General features: G+C 41.9%; 1 protein-coding gene across 2 annotated transcripts in view; it reads left to right on the top strand.

Moving 5' to 3' along the window:
• Positions 1–19,234, top strand: part of acss3 (acyl-CoA synthetase short chain family member 3) — a 64,436-nt gene that overhangs the window by 30,465 nt on the left and 14,737 nt on the right. For both annotated transcript variants that reach the window (XM_043709675.2, XM_043709674.2), the window contains exons 9-11: positions 5,995–6,098; positions 7,304–7,399; positions 13,498–13,561. In XM_043709675.2, the coding sequence (XP_043565610.1) occupies positions 5,995–6,098; positions 7,304–7,399; positions 13,498–13,561 (264 nt within the window). The remainder of the gene's footprint in view (positions 1–5,994; positions 6,099–7,303; positions 7,400–13,497; positions 13,562–19,234) is intronic.

The raw sequence follows: 19,234 nt of genomic DNA, 5'->3' as shown, positions 1-19,234 counted from the left end.
CCTTAAGGCTACTTTTTGGCTGCGAAACCACTTCAAAATCTGACCCCTTTTGAATAGCAGATGTAAGGATGACAGGATGGAGGCCAGGTTATGTAACAATTGTGCTGAAAATGTGTTGCTGGAAAAGCGTAGCAGGTCAGGCAGCATCCAAGGAGCAGGAGAATCGACGTTTCGGGCATGAGCCCTTCTTCATAGACCCCCATGTAACAATTGTCCTTAATAATTCACCATCTCAAGGAAAGACCGAAGCTTTGGCACAGACGTGGGAGCTGGGGCACCTTTGATCACCCTCACTTTGTTTTCCAGTAGGAATCTGGTCTAAGAGACTCTGTAACCCAAGCAGATCTCTCAACGTACCTAGAAGACACATCTTTACCTCCCAAGGCATACGCCTGCCTTGGAGAAACGTTTTCAGCAATATGTCCAAGTTATCTAAATGCTCCCTATTGGTCTTCCCAGTTATTAGCGTGTCGTCCAGATAAATGGCAACCTGAGATAGACCATGTAAAATGTTCTTCAATGTCAGCTAGAAAATGGCACAGGATGATGATACTCCAAACAGCAGTTTTGTACATTGGGACAAACCCTTATGGGTATTAGTTGGAGAATACTTCTTGGAATCCTTATCTAACTGTGATTGCAGTATACATGGCACATGTCCAGCATCGTCAAAGCCAGCCATTCCCCCACAGCAGACTGCCCCGCCCCCTGCCCCGCCCCCTGCCCCGCCCCACCACCACCGCCTCCGGTTACGTGTATAAATCCTCTCTGCGAGGGATTGGGAATTTATCCAGCTGTGAAAAGTGGCTTATTGTTCATTTGAAATCCCCACAAAGGTGAACTGACTTGTCAGGCTTCACCATTGATATGACCGGTGCTGCCTATTGTACTGGTTTGATGATTCCTTCACTTTCCACCCTCCTGATTTCTGTGTAAGACAAATGGCACTAGGTGGGCCTTGCAGAACCATAGAGTCACTTCCTGGTCAACGTGCAAGATGGTTTTGACTCAGCAAGTTTTGAGAAGATTTGTAGCTCAGGTTGTCGTTCTGGATGTAGATTTGTTAGCTGAGCTGGAAGGTTCATTTCCAGACGTTTCGTCACCCTACAAGGTAACATCTTCAGTGCGCTTCAGGCGACGCACTGTTGGTAATTCCTGCTTTTTATTTATATGTTTGGATTTTTTTGGGTTGGTGATGTCATTTCCTGTGGTGAAGTCACTCCCTGTTCTTTTTCTCAGGGCGTTGTCGATGGGGTCTAACTCGATCTGTTCATTCTCCTGGATACAGGTTTATGAGTTTTCTTACTCAAGTCAGGCCGAGTGCAATACTTTAGCTGTCTCAAGTCTACATTCTAACAGCAACTACAGTGACCTGTCGACTTGCATCCAAGAGAAAATTTTAACCATCTGGCCAATGCTTGGCTTTGTTTTTTGGGTTTTGCTGTGGTCTGACCTAGAGACCCCTGTTCAGGATATAGCCTGAGTGAGGCTAAGCAATTGCCTTCACTCAAGTAGTGTTCATCAAGCTCAGTTGGACTGGTGAGGGTGACCAATTCATAGGTGCTTTTGCATGGTCACATCATTAATGCCACATACCAAATGGTCTCTCAGCATGTCACTTCGAATTAAGCCAAAATCACATGCTTCTGCCAGTCATCTTAATCTCATTAAAATCCTGATACGGATTCTGCTGGTTCTCAAACTGCCGAGCAAATCCAACAGCATCTCAGAATTAGAGGAAGCTTTGGGTCATCACATTCTTCAGCTAAATCTGTCAACTCTTGAAAGGTTTTAGCGTCAGGTACCTCACGGAGAGTAAGGCTCCTGGTAACTGAAAAAGCTGAGGGTCCACCAGCTCTCCAGAGAGTTACTCATTCCTTTCATGTTCTGCAATGTCATTTGCCTAGAGAAAGAAACACATTTTTTTCACAGACTGGGCCCAGTCTTCAACAGCAGTATTGTACAGGTCACACTTTCCAAATAGTGACATGATGCCAGAAATACTTACCCCAACTCAAGGATGACTGTTGTGAGCAAATCTCTTCAGGGGTGTGTTTTTCTTGCATTGCTGCTAGAATAAATAGGCGAGGGCCAGTATCCCATGACCAAGTCACCATCTATTTGCACCATCTATCTATTACTACATGATACTGACCCAGCTAGCACAGAGCCAGCTCCTAGATTGACCAGACCCCTAAAACTCCTGTTTCTTTTTTTTTCATTCACAGTGAAAGACACAAGGTGCATGAATCTTTATTCAGTTTTCACCACCAGGAAGAAAAGAAAACACCCAACAACTCCTGTTTATTTTTTTTTCAGCAGTTACAATGCTGTGCTGGCCCGAATCCTGAAGAAAGTTTTCACTATTTGGTTGAAGCTTGGCTTTGTTTTGGGGTTTTGCTCTGGGCTGACCTGGAGTCCCTCTGTTCAGGATATGTCCTGAGTGAGGCTGTGCAATTGCCTTCACTCAAGTGGTGGTTCCCTAAGCTCAGTTGGGCTGGTGCGGGTGCCCACTTCCAGCGGAATACCCTACTATTCATAGGCTCCACTTGCTGCATTTTCCAATGGTAAATCCAGTTGTACTGCTTGTTTGAAGCTAGTAAGCACTTTCGCATGGTTACATTATTAATCCCACCCTTGTTACCATTGAAATAACTCCAAAAAGGCTTGTATCTCATCACCAAGTCAACCCTTATTTACATGTGGAGAGTCCTTGGCATTGATCCAGCTCCCTCAGAGTGAACAGCATATCTAACACTCCTGTTCTTTATTTTGTTTTTTTTCTTTTTTTTTAAAACCCCCACACTACTGCCTAACTGTGATAGTGCTTATTTCCCCTAGCACCCATGTTGTGTGTGCAGGTGTGAGACACAGTGAAAGACACAAGATGACAACTCCTGTTTATATCTGTCAGCCAGGGCTCTCTGATTAAACCAGGTTAATTGTTCCAATCAGGGAACTCATATTCTATGAGGACCACCTTGCTGACCTTGTTACACTTACTGTAGCTGTCACTTTATATGTGTGAGGGTGATCTGATCTTTTCACACTAGGTCTGGGTCACATTAAGCAAACATTATTTGGATAGAACTGTGGAAGAAATTGATATGTAATGGCTCATTTTTTAGGAGTGAAACAAGCACAACATATATCAACTTCTGTGTATGAGATCCTATATCTCATCTGCATCAGATAAAGGCTATGACTATTTTGGTTCTGTTTTTAGACATCCCATTAACCACCCAAAACCACTGATGGACTAATTAGAATCTTTTCACGTCATGCATATTAAAAACTAAGTGGCTCATGCCATGCATGCTCTTACAGGTTTTCCATTTGTACAGCTGCTTAAATGATGGCTACAGCCATTCTGTTGAGTCACAGCAGCCCTTAAAAATCACTTCTGATGTAAGCAAGATTTTCTTTATTACAGAAACACTGAATTAGGTAGTATGTGCATTTCTCAAGGAAAGGAGTGAATGAGTAATGACTTAAGTTTTAAAAAATGATTAATTTATCATTGTACTATTTGAATAAATTGTGGAAGTAAAAGCTTCTTACAGAAAATAAAGTGGTTGACCATTTTGAGACCTGTTGCACAATGGGTGTTGCATGGTTTGAAGGACTGGTTGACTTTGGACTTACGTTTGCCCAACGTCCACCTCTGGGATTTGATTCATTGCTTGGTTACTAAAAACTGAGAGATAATAACTGAGTGTTAAGATTAGCCATTGTTCTATTATCTTTTTACATTACAAAGATCCAGATGATAGAAGGTGAACTTCATGGACCTTGATGTGGAGGAGCTGATGTTGGACTGGGGCCGACAAAGTTAAAAATCACACAATACCAGGTTATAGTTCAACAGGTTTATTTGTAAACACTAACTTTCAGGACCTGCTCCTTCATCAGGTGGTTGAGCAGTGCTCCAAAAGCTTGTACTTCCAATTAAACCTGTTGGACTAAAGCCTGGTGGTGTTGTGTGATTTTTAACTTCATGAAGCTTATCATTTGTTGTTCGTGTGGAGGTATTCATGTGTTATTAGGAGGTGGAGAAGTTGACGTTTCAGGTGTAATCCTTCTTCAGGACTGGAGAAGGGTTACACCTGAAATGTTGACTTCTCCACCCCCTCATGCTGCCTGGCTTGCTGTGTTCTTCCAGCACCGTACTTGTCTATTCCTTCAGACTCAGGCAACATTGGTTACCCAGAGAGCAGTTCTTGAATATCAGAAAGTCTAAATACAAAAAGACAGCATTGGGGGTGGTCATTTACAGCTTGTAAAACAGAGAAGATTTTAGGAACAGGTCAAGGTGGGATGTGAGAACGTGGGTTAGGAAGGAAGACTCCATCATCTTTTGATAGTTCACCACCTCTGTCACTGGCCAGTGCCTCAGTCACAACCAATCCAGTTATTTCAACACTATTTTTATTTTGGAAAGTGAATTCATGCCCCATGCTGGTTAGCTGCGTATTGTGGCCACTTTGTTTTAGATTAGATTAGATTAGATTCCCTACAGTGTGGAAAAAGCCCTTCAGCCCAACAAGTCCACACCGACCCTCCGAAGAGTAACCCACCCAGACCCATTTCCCTCTGACTAAAGCACCTAACACTATGGGCAATTTAGCACGGCCAATTCACCTGACCTGCACATCTTTGGACTGTGGGAGGGAACTGGAGCACCCGGAGGAAACCCACATTTGTAAAAGAAAAGTAAGTTTATCAGTGAGTGTGTTGTAATATTTTTTGCTGATGTGTCTGCCATGATGAAATAGCAAACAATATGTGTAAAATGTGAATTTACACCTGAAAACAATGCTTGGGGCTGCGATCTCTATCACCTAGAGGATAAGGACAGCATATACATGGGAATCCCAGCACCCACATGTTCCTCTTTCAGCCACACTCTGCCTTGACTTGGAACTACATCCCCATTCCTTCATAGTCACTGGGTAAAATTTCTGAAACTCCCTCTTTAACAGCAATTTGGATTACCTACACCACATGGACTGCAGCAGTTCAACAAAGTGGCTCAGTACCACTTTATGAAGAGCAATTAGAGTTGGGTAATAAATTCGGGCATACCCAGCGATGCCCACACCAGTGAATGACCTTTTGTTTAACAAAGCTGAGTCTGTGAAGATGATGTGTTTGATAAAGATCCTTGATCGATGAGTGAAGAATTTGTGGTGAGTGGAGCAATACATTTTAAGGCTATGGCTTTTGAAGATCTATTTGTATGGTCACTAGACTTCTTTATGCATTGTCCCCAGGTCCTGAGGGCTAAGCTGTTGGTAGTGCAATGTCCCCCACCCCAGATCAAAATGCACACCAATCATTGTTTCTCCTGCAGCAGATGTGACAAACTGGGAAATTTCCCTCCTCTCCTTTACCCACATTTGGAGTGAAAATCAGGGCTATTTCTTTACCTCTTTTGGTGGAGTGATAATCAAACCAGTAAATGTCTAAGACGCTCAGTGGACAGGCAACTTTTTTAGAGGGAACAAACATGCGATGTTGCAGCTTGACATCTTTTCATTCAGACTGAAGGAAGTTAGAGATTCATCAGTTCAACAACAATGAAAGATCCAGGGAAATGAAAGGGACTGGGATTATAGGGTCAGGAAAGAACAGGAGAATGCACCAGTAAATGTGAGGGCAAGAGTGATTAAATGATAAAAGGGATTATTAGGTATGGCAAAAATTGGATGGTACTTAGACTGTAAAGGAACAAAATATAGATACAGAGGTGCAAATGGTAATGGCAGAATCATAATTGATATCTACTGTCCAAGAAAATGGGTGTGATGATTACAATCTAAAGTTGTTGAACTTCATATTGAAACTAGAAAGTTGAAAAGAATTGTTGATCCTGAACTTTATGGGATATGGTTTTTAAGAGTCTGGGAACAGAGAGGCAGATGTAGACCAGGATGAAGCTTATAAAAATAGTCAATGGCTCTGCACCATACTATTAACACTGTTCTGCTCCAGGTTCAGGACTTTGTTTGTTGCTGGGGAGCATTGTGATGCAAGCACTTTAGAATGGGCCAAACAAGTTTTCAGAGTTCCTGTTCTAGACCACTGGTGGCAAACAGGTAAGAATGGTAGATACCAATAAGTCAGTGTTAACTTTAGGGTGCAGAATGAATTGTTTAATGCCAAAAGCATCTGAACATATGAACATACAAAGTCAGAGCAGAAGTAGACCATTTAGACAAACTTAGTCTGCCATTCAGTAAGATCATGGCCGATCTATTTGCGTTTTGACTTCTATATCTACCCACACTAACCTTGTTTGGGAAAGGAATCAATCCACCTCTATCTTAGAAATATTCAGTAAGACTGCTTCCACTGGAGTTCCAAAGATACACAGTTCCCTGAGAGAAAAACAAATACTCATTTCTGTCCTAAAAGGCAATCCCTAATTTTATAACTGCTTTCCCCACCTCTGACCTCATTCAAAAGAGGAACATTTTGTGCCATGTCCAAGATTTGAGGTCACCCAAAGCTCTGTTGCCTATTTTAACCTATCACAAGATCTGTTCACCTACCATCTGTATATTCATGTGACCTACGTGGACACAGAGTTAACAAAGCCTTAGTTTAAAAATTCTCATTCTTATTTCCAAACCTCTCCCTACCTTACCTCACTCTATCTCAGTAGTCTGCACGAGATACACAAACCAAAGTAGAGTCCATTATTGAAAAGTTGGTGTAGCAGAAATGTGCTTGATGAACCTTAATCCTTACCTATCATGCTAGCTCTGTATTAGCCTTACAACTATGTCAGGATATATAGTGCCTTCATCATAATAAAATGCCTTAAGGTGTTCCATCAAAGAATTATCAAACAAATACTTTCTTTTGTGGCTCAGCATCAAATTTCACCACTGATGACTGAAAGCATGGCAAAAAAGACAAGTTTTTTGAAGATTTTTAAAAATATGCAAAGCCAAATAGAGAAACTTAGAAAGTTTAAGGATGAAATTTCAGACCTTGAGTCTTGCTGAAGCTACAGCTGCATGTGTTGGAGTGACTAAACTTGGAGATGCATAAGAATTGTAGGAGCACAAAAATTTTGGGAGTCTTCACCATACCTTCACCAATTTAATGAATCCTATCTCTTTACACGATACCAGGTCGAGGACAGCCTGCTCTCTGGTCGGCTTCAAAATATACTGTTCTTAAAAAAAAAATACTATCTCAAACACATTTAAGACAGCTAACTTAAAAAATCTTGTGAATTAAAACCGTTGTCTTAATTATATAATTGTGAAGTTTTTTTTTTCTGTTCTAAAAGAAACAGGATCTCCTATAAGTGCATCATGTGTGGGACTGGGAAACAGTCTAAATCCCCCAATAGGACAAGCTGGAAAACCTGTGCCTGGATATAATGGTGGAGTAATTGATATCTCGTCTTCCTTCTACTTATTTCTTAAATGCTTGAGTTATGTAGTTTTTTACATATACTCAATTGTTTATTTTTGAAAATTGTTGACAGCTGATATAAAACTAGCTTTCAAAAGGTTATTATATTCAAATATCACAGCAATCTTGCAAGCAATTTGCTTTCCTTCAAAACGCAGGTAAGATTCATTTACTAACTACCTTGTATTAAATGCATAAAGGACATGATAGTTGTGTGTTATATATTCATAGATGAAACCCATGTAAATAATTTGATTGAAAAGTTATTTATGGTCTGAATCTCAACACCCTGGAATCTGACAAAATCCCAAAAAATAGAAGTGGAATATATCGCAAAAGTGCTTGAAGCCCTTGCACATTGTCGTACCCACAGACAATCACCATGTACTGTCACGTGAACTAGCTTCTCACGTGAACTAGCTTCTCACATGAACTCATTCTTAACTGAATTCTCACTCTCACAGTCAAGCGCGCACGCACTTATAGACACACGCACGACTTGTGAGCACACTCATGCACATGCTGTCGTCACTCACAAACACTCATTATAACGTGCATTTTCATGTCCAATAAATGTGCAAATAATCTACATTCTTTTGAGTGTATGTGCTATCTCAAACAAGCATGCACACAGGTTTATACATCCTCTCATGTACACAATGGTGTGCAAGCATTCTCTTATGCCTTTCCGTTCATGTTTGTGTGCATACTCATGTACGCATGCATAAAAACTTGCATGTGCACAATCTCAATGCATGTGCAAATGTAAGCTCATGCTCTTATACAGGCCATGCACAACACAGACATTTCCGCACCCAAATGCACTCTCACACATGCATTCTCACGCTTACACTTGTGCGCCCCATCTCATGTGCATGCAGTCATGTATGCACTAATGCACATGTACAGAAGAACTCATGCACACGTGCTGTTTCGCACTCTGTCCCTCAAACTCACATTGTCATAACTGGGCCGCACAATTGGGCACTAAGGAGGGGGCTGGCTTTGTGGGATAATTTCTGCTCCTGTAGCCTTTGGGCAAATCTGAGAAAGCAGCACACTACAAGGTCCACGTTCTACAGCGGACATGTCTGATTCCAAAATGTGATTTAACTTTAATCGTTAAGACACTGGGTTAATTAGGCATGAATGCATGCTTAAAAGTGTGTTTCGACAAGATTGATCAATTTATTAAGTTATCAATACAAGTAAGATGTTTCCAAGAAAGTTCTTCAGGGCAAAGGGATCAAACTGGGAACAGGATAGATACTGATTTGAACGATCAGCCATGATCATATTGAATGGCAGGGAAGGCTCAAGAAGTGGAATGGCCTACTCCTGCTTTTGTTGTCTATATTAGCATCAACCACTTTCTGTGGCAGAGAATTCCATTGGCTTTTCACTTCTGGGTGAAGACATTTCTCCTCAGCTGAATCCTAAATCGCCTACCCCATATCCTTAAACTGTGACCCCATAGTCCTCAAATCCTGAGTCATTGGGAACATTCTTCCTGTGTTTACCTGTCTAGTTCTGTTAGGATGTTGTAGGTTTCTGTGAGATCCCTCTCGTTCCTCTAAACTCTGGGTGGCTTGGTGGCTCAGTGGTTAGCACTTTTGCCTCACAGCACCAGGGATCTGCATTTGATTCCAGTCTTGGGTGACTGTCAAGATGAGATTTACTCATCCTCCCTACCTGGGTTTCCTGCAGGTGCTCTGGATTCCTCCCACAGCCCAAGATGTATAGCCCTGTAGTTTCCAAGGTTATTCAAACTCATGGGTTAGCTATGGAAAATGAAGGGTTCCAAGGTAAGGGTGATATACTGGGTCTGGGTGAGATGCTCTTTGGAAAGTTGGTGCAAACACAATGGGCTGAAAAGTCTCAAGCTGCACTGTAGGGATTCTATGATTCCAGTAAATATAGACCTAATCAACCCAGTCTTTCTTCATATGTCAGTTCTGCCATGCCAGGAATCATTTGTAGCATTCCCTCCGTGGTCAGAACATTCTCAGATAAAGAATCCAAACTGCACACAATACTCCATATCTGGTCACTAAGGCCCTGTCCAATTGCAGCAAGACATCACTATTTCTGTACTCAAATTCTTTCACTATGAAGACCAATATGCCATTTGTCTCTACGTGCTGCACCTGTATGCTTACTTTTAGCAATTGGTATATGGGGACTCCTAGGTCTCATTGTACCTCCCACTTTCCCAATTAGTCGCCATTCAGATAATAACCTGCCTTCCCATTCTTGTTATCAAATGAATGGACTAAAACAGAAATTCTGGAAAAGCTGTGCAGGTCTGGCAGCATTTGTGGAGAGAAAGCAGAATTAATGTTTCGGGTCCAGTGACCGTCTTCAGAATCGAAGGGAGAGGGTCATGTGACCTGTCCTGAAGTCTGCGTGGCAAGCCTGGCTGGTTTAATTGTCCGAAATTAGAGAAGGCCCAGATCATTTTACTGGGTAGAAGGTACAAAGTTTCTATACTTGGAGTCAATGACAGCAACATATGTGGAAATAATAAACTGAATCTCCAGAGTTCTAGAAATATGTTGATAATGTTGTAAACAGCTATGCTGTATACTGTTCATTCACGTCCAAGACAGTTGGCTCACAAAGGTAGCTAATACACACCACTACCTGGATTCAAGACCCATGTGATACACATGCTAAAGTTGAAGTTGGGAAATTAGCCTCTTTTGCATGGATTTTTTTTTTGTTTTGCTACATTATTTAATTATATCAGTCATCTATACTTCATTGCCCTGAATTAGTCAGCAATTTATATATTTAGCTGTATTTAGATGAATAGAGCCCTATAACAATTCATTGTCTCTTTTTATAATATATAAAAAGTTGAGAGTTAAACATCATGCCTTGCGATTCAGTTATTTCTGAGAGGCAGAATGATATGCACCGATTCTTAAAATTAAAATATTTAATATTGCTTAAGTGTTCAGTACACTAGAATGCGTGTGCTTAAGCTATTTGATGGAGAATTTCAAGCAATTTAACATTTCTAATAGGTCATTTACATGATTAAAAACAAATATTGAGGATTAACTACAGCTGAAATTGTATCATTCCTTTGGTTACAAAAATCATGTAATATATTTTGCAGTTTGTTGTTTCACTTTCAAAGAGCACAGCAATGTGGCGACAAGTGGTATTGCATCTGTTAGGACCAACAATTAGAATATATCCAATAAGCGTTCAATATCCACCGATTTTATGTAAAGCAATCTGCAGTGTGTTATATATGGTAAATATTTTAAACTCCCTGAGATTGATGCTAAAGGAGTTCAATATTAATCCAGTCAGCTTCCTGGGACATAATTTGCACCCTACAGGTCCTTAGCATAAAATTAGAAATACAGCTTGATATTTCTTGTAACTATTTTGGTTGATTGCTGTTAAAATTACTCTGATAGACAACTATTTCATAAATAGTATGTAAACAACGATGTATTCTCTGAAAAGTGTTACTTAGATTTTACAAGATTAAAAACACTGCATTTATTTACTTAAGGAGCAGCTGTAATTCAATTAAGTTACTCATGATTTCAATTTATTTAAAAACATATACAAAATGAAAAATATATTTTTAAAAAACTCAATACTTGCGTACTTTATTCTGATAAGAATGACTATTTTCATTATGTGGAGGTGCCGGTGTTGGACTGGGATTGACAAAGGTAAAAATCACACAACACCAGGTTATGGTCCAACAATTTGTTTGGAAGTACAAGCTTTCGGAGCACCAGTTTATAGTCCAACAGATTTATTTGGAAGGACTAGCTTTCAGAGCATTACTTCTTCACCAGGTAGCTGTGGAGCAGCACCATAAGACATAGAATTTAAAGCAAAAGATCACAGTGTCAAGCATGCAACTGATCCGATATGTTGGACAAACCTCGATTACTGTTAAGCCTTTCATCTTTTAGAATGGGTTGCAGGTCTTTGTTCATTAATATGTAAATCCCAGAACTTCTTTCAAATCACATTCTTGAGATAACTTAAGGTTTTATTTTAAAAAAAAAACTCAGACAATGCATTAAAGGTGTGAGGTTAGAGTCTGTCTGTGTCCTAATCTTGCGTCAGGCTGGTTCTGTTTCCAAAGTAGGAATTTATAAAATGTCATATGGATTGACCGCCTGCAGACTATTTGAACAAAATAGAATGTATCTGCAAATACAATTGTGCAAATGCAAATTCACCCCATAAACTTATGTGTGTGCGCGTGCATATGAGGGAGAGCGAGACAGAGTGTGTGTGTGGGGGAGAGAATGTGAGTGTGTAAGTGTGAAAGTGGGTGTTTGTGTGTGCGCGCCTCTCGAGATGTATGTGTGTGTGTATGAGAGAGGGTCTGCATGAGTGTGAGAGTAGGTAAGAGTGTGTGTGTATTCGTGTGAGTGTGTGTGAGAGACTGTATAGCGTAGTGGGGTTGGTTACCTGTAGTGTGATATGAATCCAAAGTCCTGGTTGAGGCCAACCTCATGGGTGCTGAATTTGGCTATCAGCCTCTGCTTGGCCACTCTACGTTGTTGCGTATCCCGAAATCCACCTTGGAGGATGGTCACCCAAATGTCCCTGACTGTTGAAGTGTTCCCTGACTGGGAGGGAACATTCCTGGCTGGTGCTTGTTGCGTGGTGTCCATTCATCTGTTATCATAGCGACTGCTTAGTCTTGTCAATGTACCATACTTCAGGGCATCCTTGCCTGCAGCCACTCATGCACATGCTGTCTCTCAGACGCGCGCGCACACACACACACGCACTCTCTCTCTCCCCCTTGCCCTCTCCCTCACATGCACACATGCACATACGTCTATGCGGTGAATTTGCATTTTCAGAATTGTAATAGCAGATACATCTATTTTGTTTAAAAAGCACACAATCTGCAGGCAGATAGAACTAATCTGACTCAAGATTGGGATACAGACAGGCTCTAACCTCACAATTTTAATGCATTGTCTGAGGTGAGATGTCACTTTTCTGTAAAACCTTAAGATATCTCAAGAATGATTTGAAGCAAGTTCTGGGATTTACATATTAATGAATGGCAACCCATTATAAAAAAATGAAAGGCTTAACAGCAATCTAGATTTGTCAAATATAACACATCAGTTGCATGCACGACACTCTATTCTTTTGCTATAAATTCTGTGTCTTATGATACTGCTCCACAGCTACCTGATGAAGGAGCAGCGCTCCAAAAGCTAGTGCTTCCAAATAAATCTGTTGGACTATAACCTGGTGTTGTGCGATTTTTAACTTTGTCTACCCTAGTCCAACACCAGGCATCTCCACATCATGGAAGGTTTGAGTTTTAGGGAGAGGCTGGATAGATTGGGACTTATTCACTGGTGCCTGGAAGGTTGAGTGGTGACCTTCTAGATGTTTATAAAATCATTAGGGCTATAGATAAGGTGAATAGTAGAGGTCTTTTCCCTAGGATAGGGAGTTCAAAACTAGAGGGCATATTTTTAAGGTGAGAGGAGAAAGATTTAAAAGGGACTTGAGGGGCAACTTTTTCACACAGAGGATGGTTCATAAGTTCAGTGAACTGCCAGCGAAAGTGTTAGATGCAGGTACACTTAGAACATTTAAAAGCTATTTGGATTGGTACATGAATAGAAAAAGTTTTAGAGAATATGGGCCAAGCGCAGACAAGTCGGACTAGTTTAGTTTGGGAAACAGGGTTGGCATGGACAAGTAGGATCGAGTGGTCTATTTCCATGCTGTATGACTCTAAAAATGTCATGAATGAAATGGTACTCTACCAACTGGTCTATAATCTAGGTTCATGGCTTACTCATTTTAGAATATCATGTTTGGATTAGCATTAATGATCAGTTCATTGGATTCCTATCAATGGAACCTGTAAATTGAGTTGTTTTAATTGTTCAAGTTAATGAGTTTTAGTAATGTTCATAACATGATGAATAGAACAATTTTATGGCCATGATAGCAGGCATCTATTGCATTAAAAACTAAGTGAATGGAGTATGAATTTGTCTAGAATACAAATTTGAATCTGCTTTTTATTCTATCATTTTGCAGTTATGATTCTGGACAAGAACCTGAAGGAAATGAACCCCAACAGTCTGGGAAATATTGTAGTGAAGTGAGTGTTACTCATCAACAGTAGTTATTCTGAAATGCAACCCTGAAATTATTATTTTATTTAATTCAACTAATTTTACCTTTCTTTTGTTGTGTAAAATATGCAAATCTATTCGCACATTTTAACCAAACTTTTAAAATCCAATCCATAAGAGATCATGCCATTTTCAGGAATAATACATAATTCTCCTAGTCAGACTATTCAGCTTTCTATGAATTTTTTAATTCTCAAGATGTGAACATCTCTGACTAGCATTTATTGCCCATCCTTCAATGCTCATGAGAAGGTGGTGGTGACCTTTTTGAATCCTAACTGTCAATGTGGTGAAAGTGTTTCTACATTGTCTTTCATCGAAATTTCCAGGGTTTTAATGCATCACTATGTAAAGAACAGCAATATATAGCTAAATCAAGATGATATCTAATTTGATGTCAAATTTGGAGGTATATCTTGGCAGCTATTGCAGCAGTCTTTCAAGATGATAAAACTTGTGGGTTCAGAAGGTGCTGTCGAGGAAGCCTTAGTGAGCTGCTATAAGTCATTGTAAAAAATAGACTTTGTAGACAAAATAGACATCAAAGTAGCAGGGTACCAATCAAACATACTGCTTTGTTGAGGATGATATGGTGAATTATTGTGTGTTGTCACAGCTATGCTCAGCCAATGTATTCAGTTGCATTCTTGATTTCTGCCTTGTAGCTAGAGAGGATTGGGGGAATTTGGAGGTGAGCCACTCAATTAAGAATGTTCAGCTTCTCGCCTGCTTTAGTATATTTAGCCCAGCTGAGGTTTTGACCAATGGATTTTAACTGTGGGAGTATTTTGTGATGATAATCCATTATGTATCGAGAGGAGATGGTTTAAGTCCCCTTGTGTTATAGGTGGCTATTGCCTGGACCACAACGTTGCATATCCAGGCAAGGTCTTGCTGCACAAATACATGAAACACTTCACGATCTGATGACAATCACCTGATGAAGAAGCAGCAGTTTGAAGGCTAGTGCTTCCAAATAAACTTGTTGGACTATAACCTGATGTTGTGTGATTTTTAACTTTGTCCACCCCAGTACAACACTGGTTCCTCCAAATCTTCACTATCTGAAGAATTGTGAATGAAACAGAATACTGTTCATCACCAAATATTTTCATGATGTTTTGTTGCTGGGCAGGTCCTTGTTCAAAACCTGAAAATAATTGGACTCAGAATTCTGACCTGAGGATCTGTTGTAGCAAGGCCCTGGGCTGAAATGATTTACTTGCAGCAATTGTTCTTCTAACAAGTAGTTTAGCAGTTGATTGGGGTTAATTGGTTAATTTACTGGTCAATATAAAAGAGAGACTGTTGAGTTGAAGAAGCTGTAAGACTTGAGTCGTTAAGATGCTTTCTGTGGACAATTAATAAACTCCATTCACAAAGGTAGATGTCTTGGTTCTCTTTTATAGGTTGGCTTCCACCCCTCCCACCCACTCCAACCTCTCACCCTCGGAACGCGCAGCCCTCCACTCCCTCCGTTCCAACCCCAACCTCACCATCAAACCAGCTGACAAGGGAGGCGCAGTAGTAGTTTGGCGCACTGACCTTTACACCGCTGAGGCCAAACGCCAGCTCGCAGATACCTCCTCCTACCGTCCCCTTGACCATGACCCCACCCCCCACCACCAAACCATCATCTCCCAGACCGTCCATAACCTCATCACCTCAGGGGACCTCCCATCCACCGCCTCCAACCTCATAGTCCCACAACCCCGCACCGCCCGTTTCTACCTCCTGCCCAAAATCCACAAACCTGACTGCCCCGGACGACCCATCGTCTCAGCCTGCTCCTGCCCAACCGAACTCATCTCGGCATACCTCGACACGGTCCTGTCCCCATTAGTCCAAGAACTCCCCACCTACGTTCGTGACACCACCCACGCCCTCCACCTCCTCCAGGATTTCTGCTTCCCCGGTCCCCAACGCCTCATCTTCACCATGGACATCCAGTCCCTGTACACCTCCATCCCCCATCACGAAGGACTCAAAGCACTCCGCTTCTTCCTTTCCCGCCGTACCACCCAGTACCCTTCCACCGACACCCTCCTTCGACTGACCGAACTGGTCCTCACCCTGAACAACTTTTCTTTCCAATCCTCCCACTTTCTCCAAACAAAAGGAGTAGCCATGGGCACCCGCATGGGCCCCAGCTATGCCTGCCTCTTCGTAGGGTATGTGGAACAATCCATCTTCCGCAACTACACTGGCCCCACCCCCCATCTTTTCCTTCGCTACATTGATGACTGTATCGGCGCTACCTCGTGCTCCCACGAGGAGGTTGAACAGTTCATCCACTACACTAACACCTTCCACCCCGACCTCAAATTCACCTGGACAGTCTCGGACTCCTCCCTCCCCTTCCTAGACCTTTCTGTTTCTATCTCAGGCGACCGAATCAACACGGACATCTACTACAAACCAACCGACTCCCACAGCTACCTGGACTACACCTCCTCCCATCCTGCCCCCTGTAAAAACGCCATCCCATTCTCCCAATTCCTTCGTCTCCGCCGCATCTGCTCCCAGGAGGACCAGTTCAAAATACGTACAACACAGATGGCCTCCTTCTTCAAGGACCGCAATTTCCCCCCGACGTGGTCGACGGTGCCCTCCACCGCATCTCCTCCACTTCCCGCTCCTCCGCCCTTGAGCCCCGCCCCTCCAACCGCCACCAGGACAGAACCCCACTGGTCCTCACCTACCACCCCACCAATCTCCATGTACAGCGCATCATCCGCCGTCACTTCCGCCACCTCCAAACAGACCCCAGCACCAAGGATATATTTCCCTCCCCTCCCCTATCAGCTTTCCGTAGAGACCACTCCCTCCGCGACTCCCTTGTCAGATCCACACCCCCCACCGACCCAACCTCCACTCCCGGCACCTTCCCTTGCAACCGCAGGAGGTGCAACACCTGCGCCCACACCTCCCCCCTCACTTCTCTCCAAGGCCCCAAGGGAAACTTCCATATCCGCCACAGATTCACCTGCACCTCCACCCACATCATCTACTGCATCCGCTGCAGCCGGTGTGGCCTCCTCTATATTGGGGAGACAGGCCGCCTACTTGCGGAGCGATTCAGAGAGCACCTCTGGGCCACCCGGACGAACCAACCCAACCAACCTGTGGCACAGCATTTCAACTCCCCCTCCCACTCCACCGAGGATATGCAGGTCATTGGACTCATCCACCGCCAAACCACAACAACCCGACGGTCGGAGGAGGAGCGTCTTATCTTCCGACTGGGAACCCCCCAACCGCAGGGGATGAACTTGGACTTCACCAGTTTCTTCATCCCCCCTCCCCCCACCTTGTCTCAGCCGGATCCCTCCAGCCCGGCACCGCCTTCCTGACCTGCAGTCTTCTTCTTGACCTCTCCGCCTCCATCCTACTCCGACCTATCACCCTCACCTTGACCTCTTTCCACCTATCACATTTCCAACTCCCCTCCTCCAAGTCCCTCCTCCCTACCTTTTATCTTCTCCTGCTGAACACTCTCTGCTCATTCCTGAAGAAGGGCCTGTGCCCGAAACGTCGAATCTCCTGTTCCCTGGATGCTGCCTGACCTGCTGTGCTGTTCCAGCAATAAAGTTTCAACTTAGAACTGAGTTGACATTGGCAGAGATGAAGATTGGAAACTAAGAGTTTGTTTCAGACTTAGGATTGTATTTGGTGTTCCTTTGGAGAAGAAAGACTGAAACCAAATGCGGATTGTCAGGATATAGCTTTCCACTGATCTTTGTGAAGCTAAACTTCATGATCCATGGACCAATGAAGTGGATAGGTGGACATGTTTATGTCTTCACTAATACAAAAGAAAGGTTCAGCCTTAGTACTCTTGCTTCCTAGAATAGCCAAGTTTTTTTGCATCCATTCATGGGATGTAGTCATTGCTGACTGGGCGAGTGTTTGTTGCTCATTCTTAATTGCCCTTAAGGTGGTGATGAGCTGCATTTTTGAACTGCTGCAGCCCATTTGGTGTAGGTACATGAACAATGCCATTAGGGAGGGTGTCCCAGTATTTTGACCCAGTGACACTGAAGAAATGGTGAAATATTTCCAAGTCAGCAACTTACAGGGGACCTTGCAATTAGTTGTGTTCCCATATGTCTGTTACCCTTGTCATTCTAGATGGCATGGTTATGGGTTTCAAAGATACTTGGTACTAATAAACATTGGTGAATTTCTGCAATGCATTCATGGAGATGGTACATATTGCTGCTGTTGAGCATACAGTTCAATTGAACTGTGTTGGACAGTGGATGTATGAGTGTATGGAGTGAATTGGTTAAAACATTATCCAGACTTTTTAAAATAATAAGGACCAAAGAAAGTTTAAGAAATTTGAGAGTTCCACCTGCTTCAGGTTTGTGGATGACCATATGCTAAAAAGAATGGTACCTCCCTTTAAAATAGATGCGGTAAGCCAGTTTAACAGCTCAGATACAGTGTTAAGGGAAATACTCCTACTGTTCACCAGGTCATCTATGAAAAAGGCTAAAACGAAACTGGATATGGAACACAAGAAGATAATTGTTATTGGGAGGCAGTGGCTATGCAGTTTATGTAATACAGAGATAATTGTATTCCTTTATCAGGACCTAACCTTATTTAAATCATAAAAAATATTAAGCAGGTGTTATTGGCATCAGGACATACAGATTTAAGGGAAAAAAAAAAGCAAATTATCTTAATATTACATTAGCAGTTTGCCCATCCATCTTCTCACAGGTTAAATCCTACTCAAAAGATGCCAGAGTAAGGGACAGTGAGTAAATTTACAGAAGAGATCGACAATAAATGTGATTTATGTAAGAACAAATTAAGGAGGACATCATCTCAGCCTATCATGACTCTTCCATTAATAATATCTCTGGAGTTGTAGCAATATACTTGAAGGTATGGGTTAAAGGAAAAAAATAAGATTTTTATCTTGCACTTTGTAGACATAGCAACTTAGTTGCTACGTAATAGCATTGTATAAAGAATAAAGAGTGGACACAGTAATAGAAAAATGGATAAGGACTGGATGAGAACACTGGCCAAATTCCCAATTGACAATGGGAAGCATCTTACCAAAAATGAATTTAAAAATATGTGTGAAAATATGAGCATTGTGGTAATGAGCACTGCAGTTACCTTAAAATTCAAAAAACAAATCACTTAGCAATAGGTTAGATGCTTCATATAATCCTAGTGGCCCAACCAAATTGTAGATGAACATTTGACATGGCTTGAGCAATCCATGCAAAGAACTCACTGCAAATTGTTGAAGGCCGAAGAAAGAAATCTGAAAATTTCTCTGGTAATGAGCAATCAATCCGTGGCTTGGGAAAGGACTACAGTTAGCTTCAGAGGAAATCTGCTGAACCTCACAGCATTGTACAGAGACATTAGAAATAACCTTCAATCTAGAAACATGATATATTGCAAAACAGGCAGAAAAGGAAGAATCTGAGAAAGGTAATAGGTAGTTATAGAAAAATAGTAATTTTACAAAATGGCAACCAAAAAAAACAGGTGATATAGAACAAACGTGTTTATAAGTTGAATATTGCAGTGAAGGTTTTGTATTTCTCAGTTAGGTCCAACTTGCTGAAAATAGATTGTATTCAGTTTAGAGCAGACACAGTAATAGT

This window comes from Chiloscyllium plagiosum, unplaced genomic scaffold (assembly GCF_037043375.1).
Source record: "Chiloscyllium plagiosum isolate Xiang-an unplaced genomic scaffold, Cpla_swu_hap1 HiC_scaffold_19, whole genome shotgun sequence".
Lineage (NCBI taxonomy): Eukaryota > Metazoa > Chordata > Chondrichthyes > Orectolobiformes > Hemiscylliidae > Chiloscyllium > Chiloscyllium plagiosum.
The sequence above is the reverse complement of the archived record's forward strand: the minus strand, read 5'-3'. Positions and strand labels throughout refer to the sequence as shown.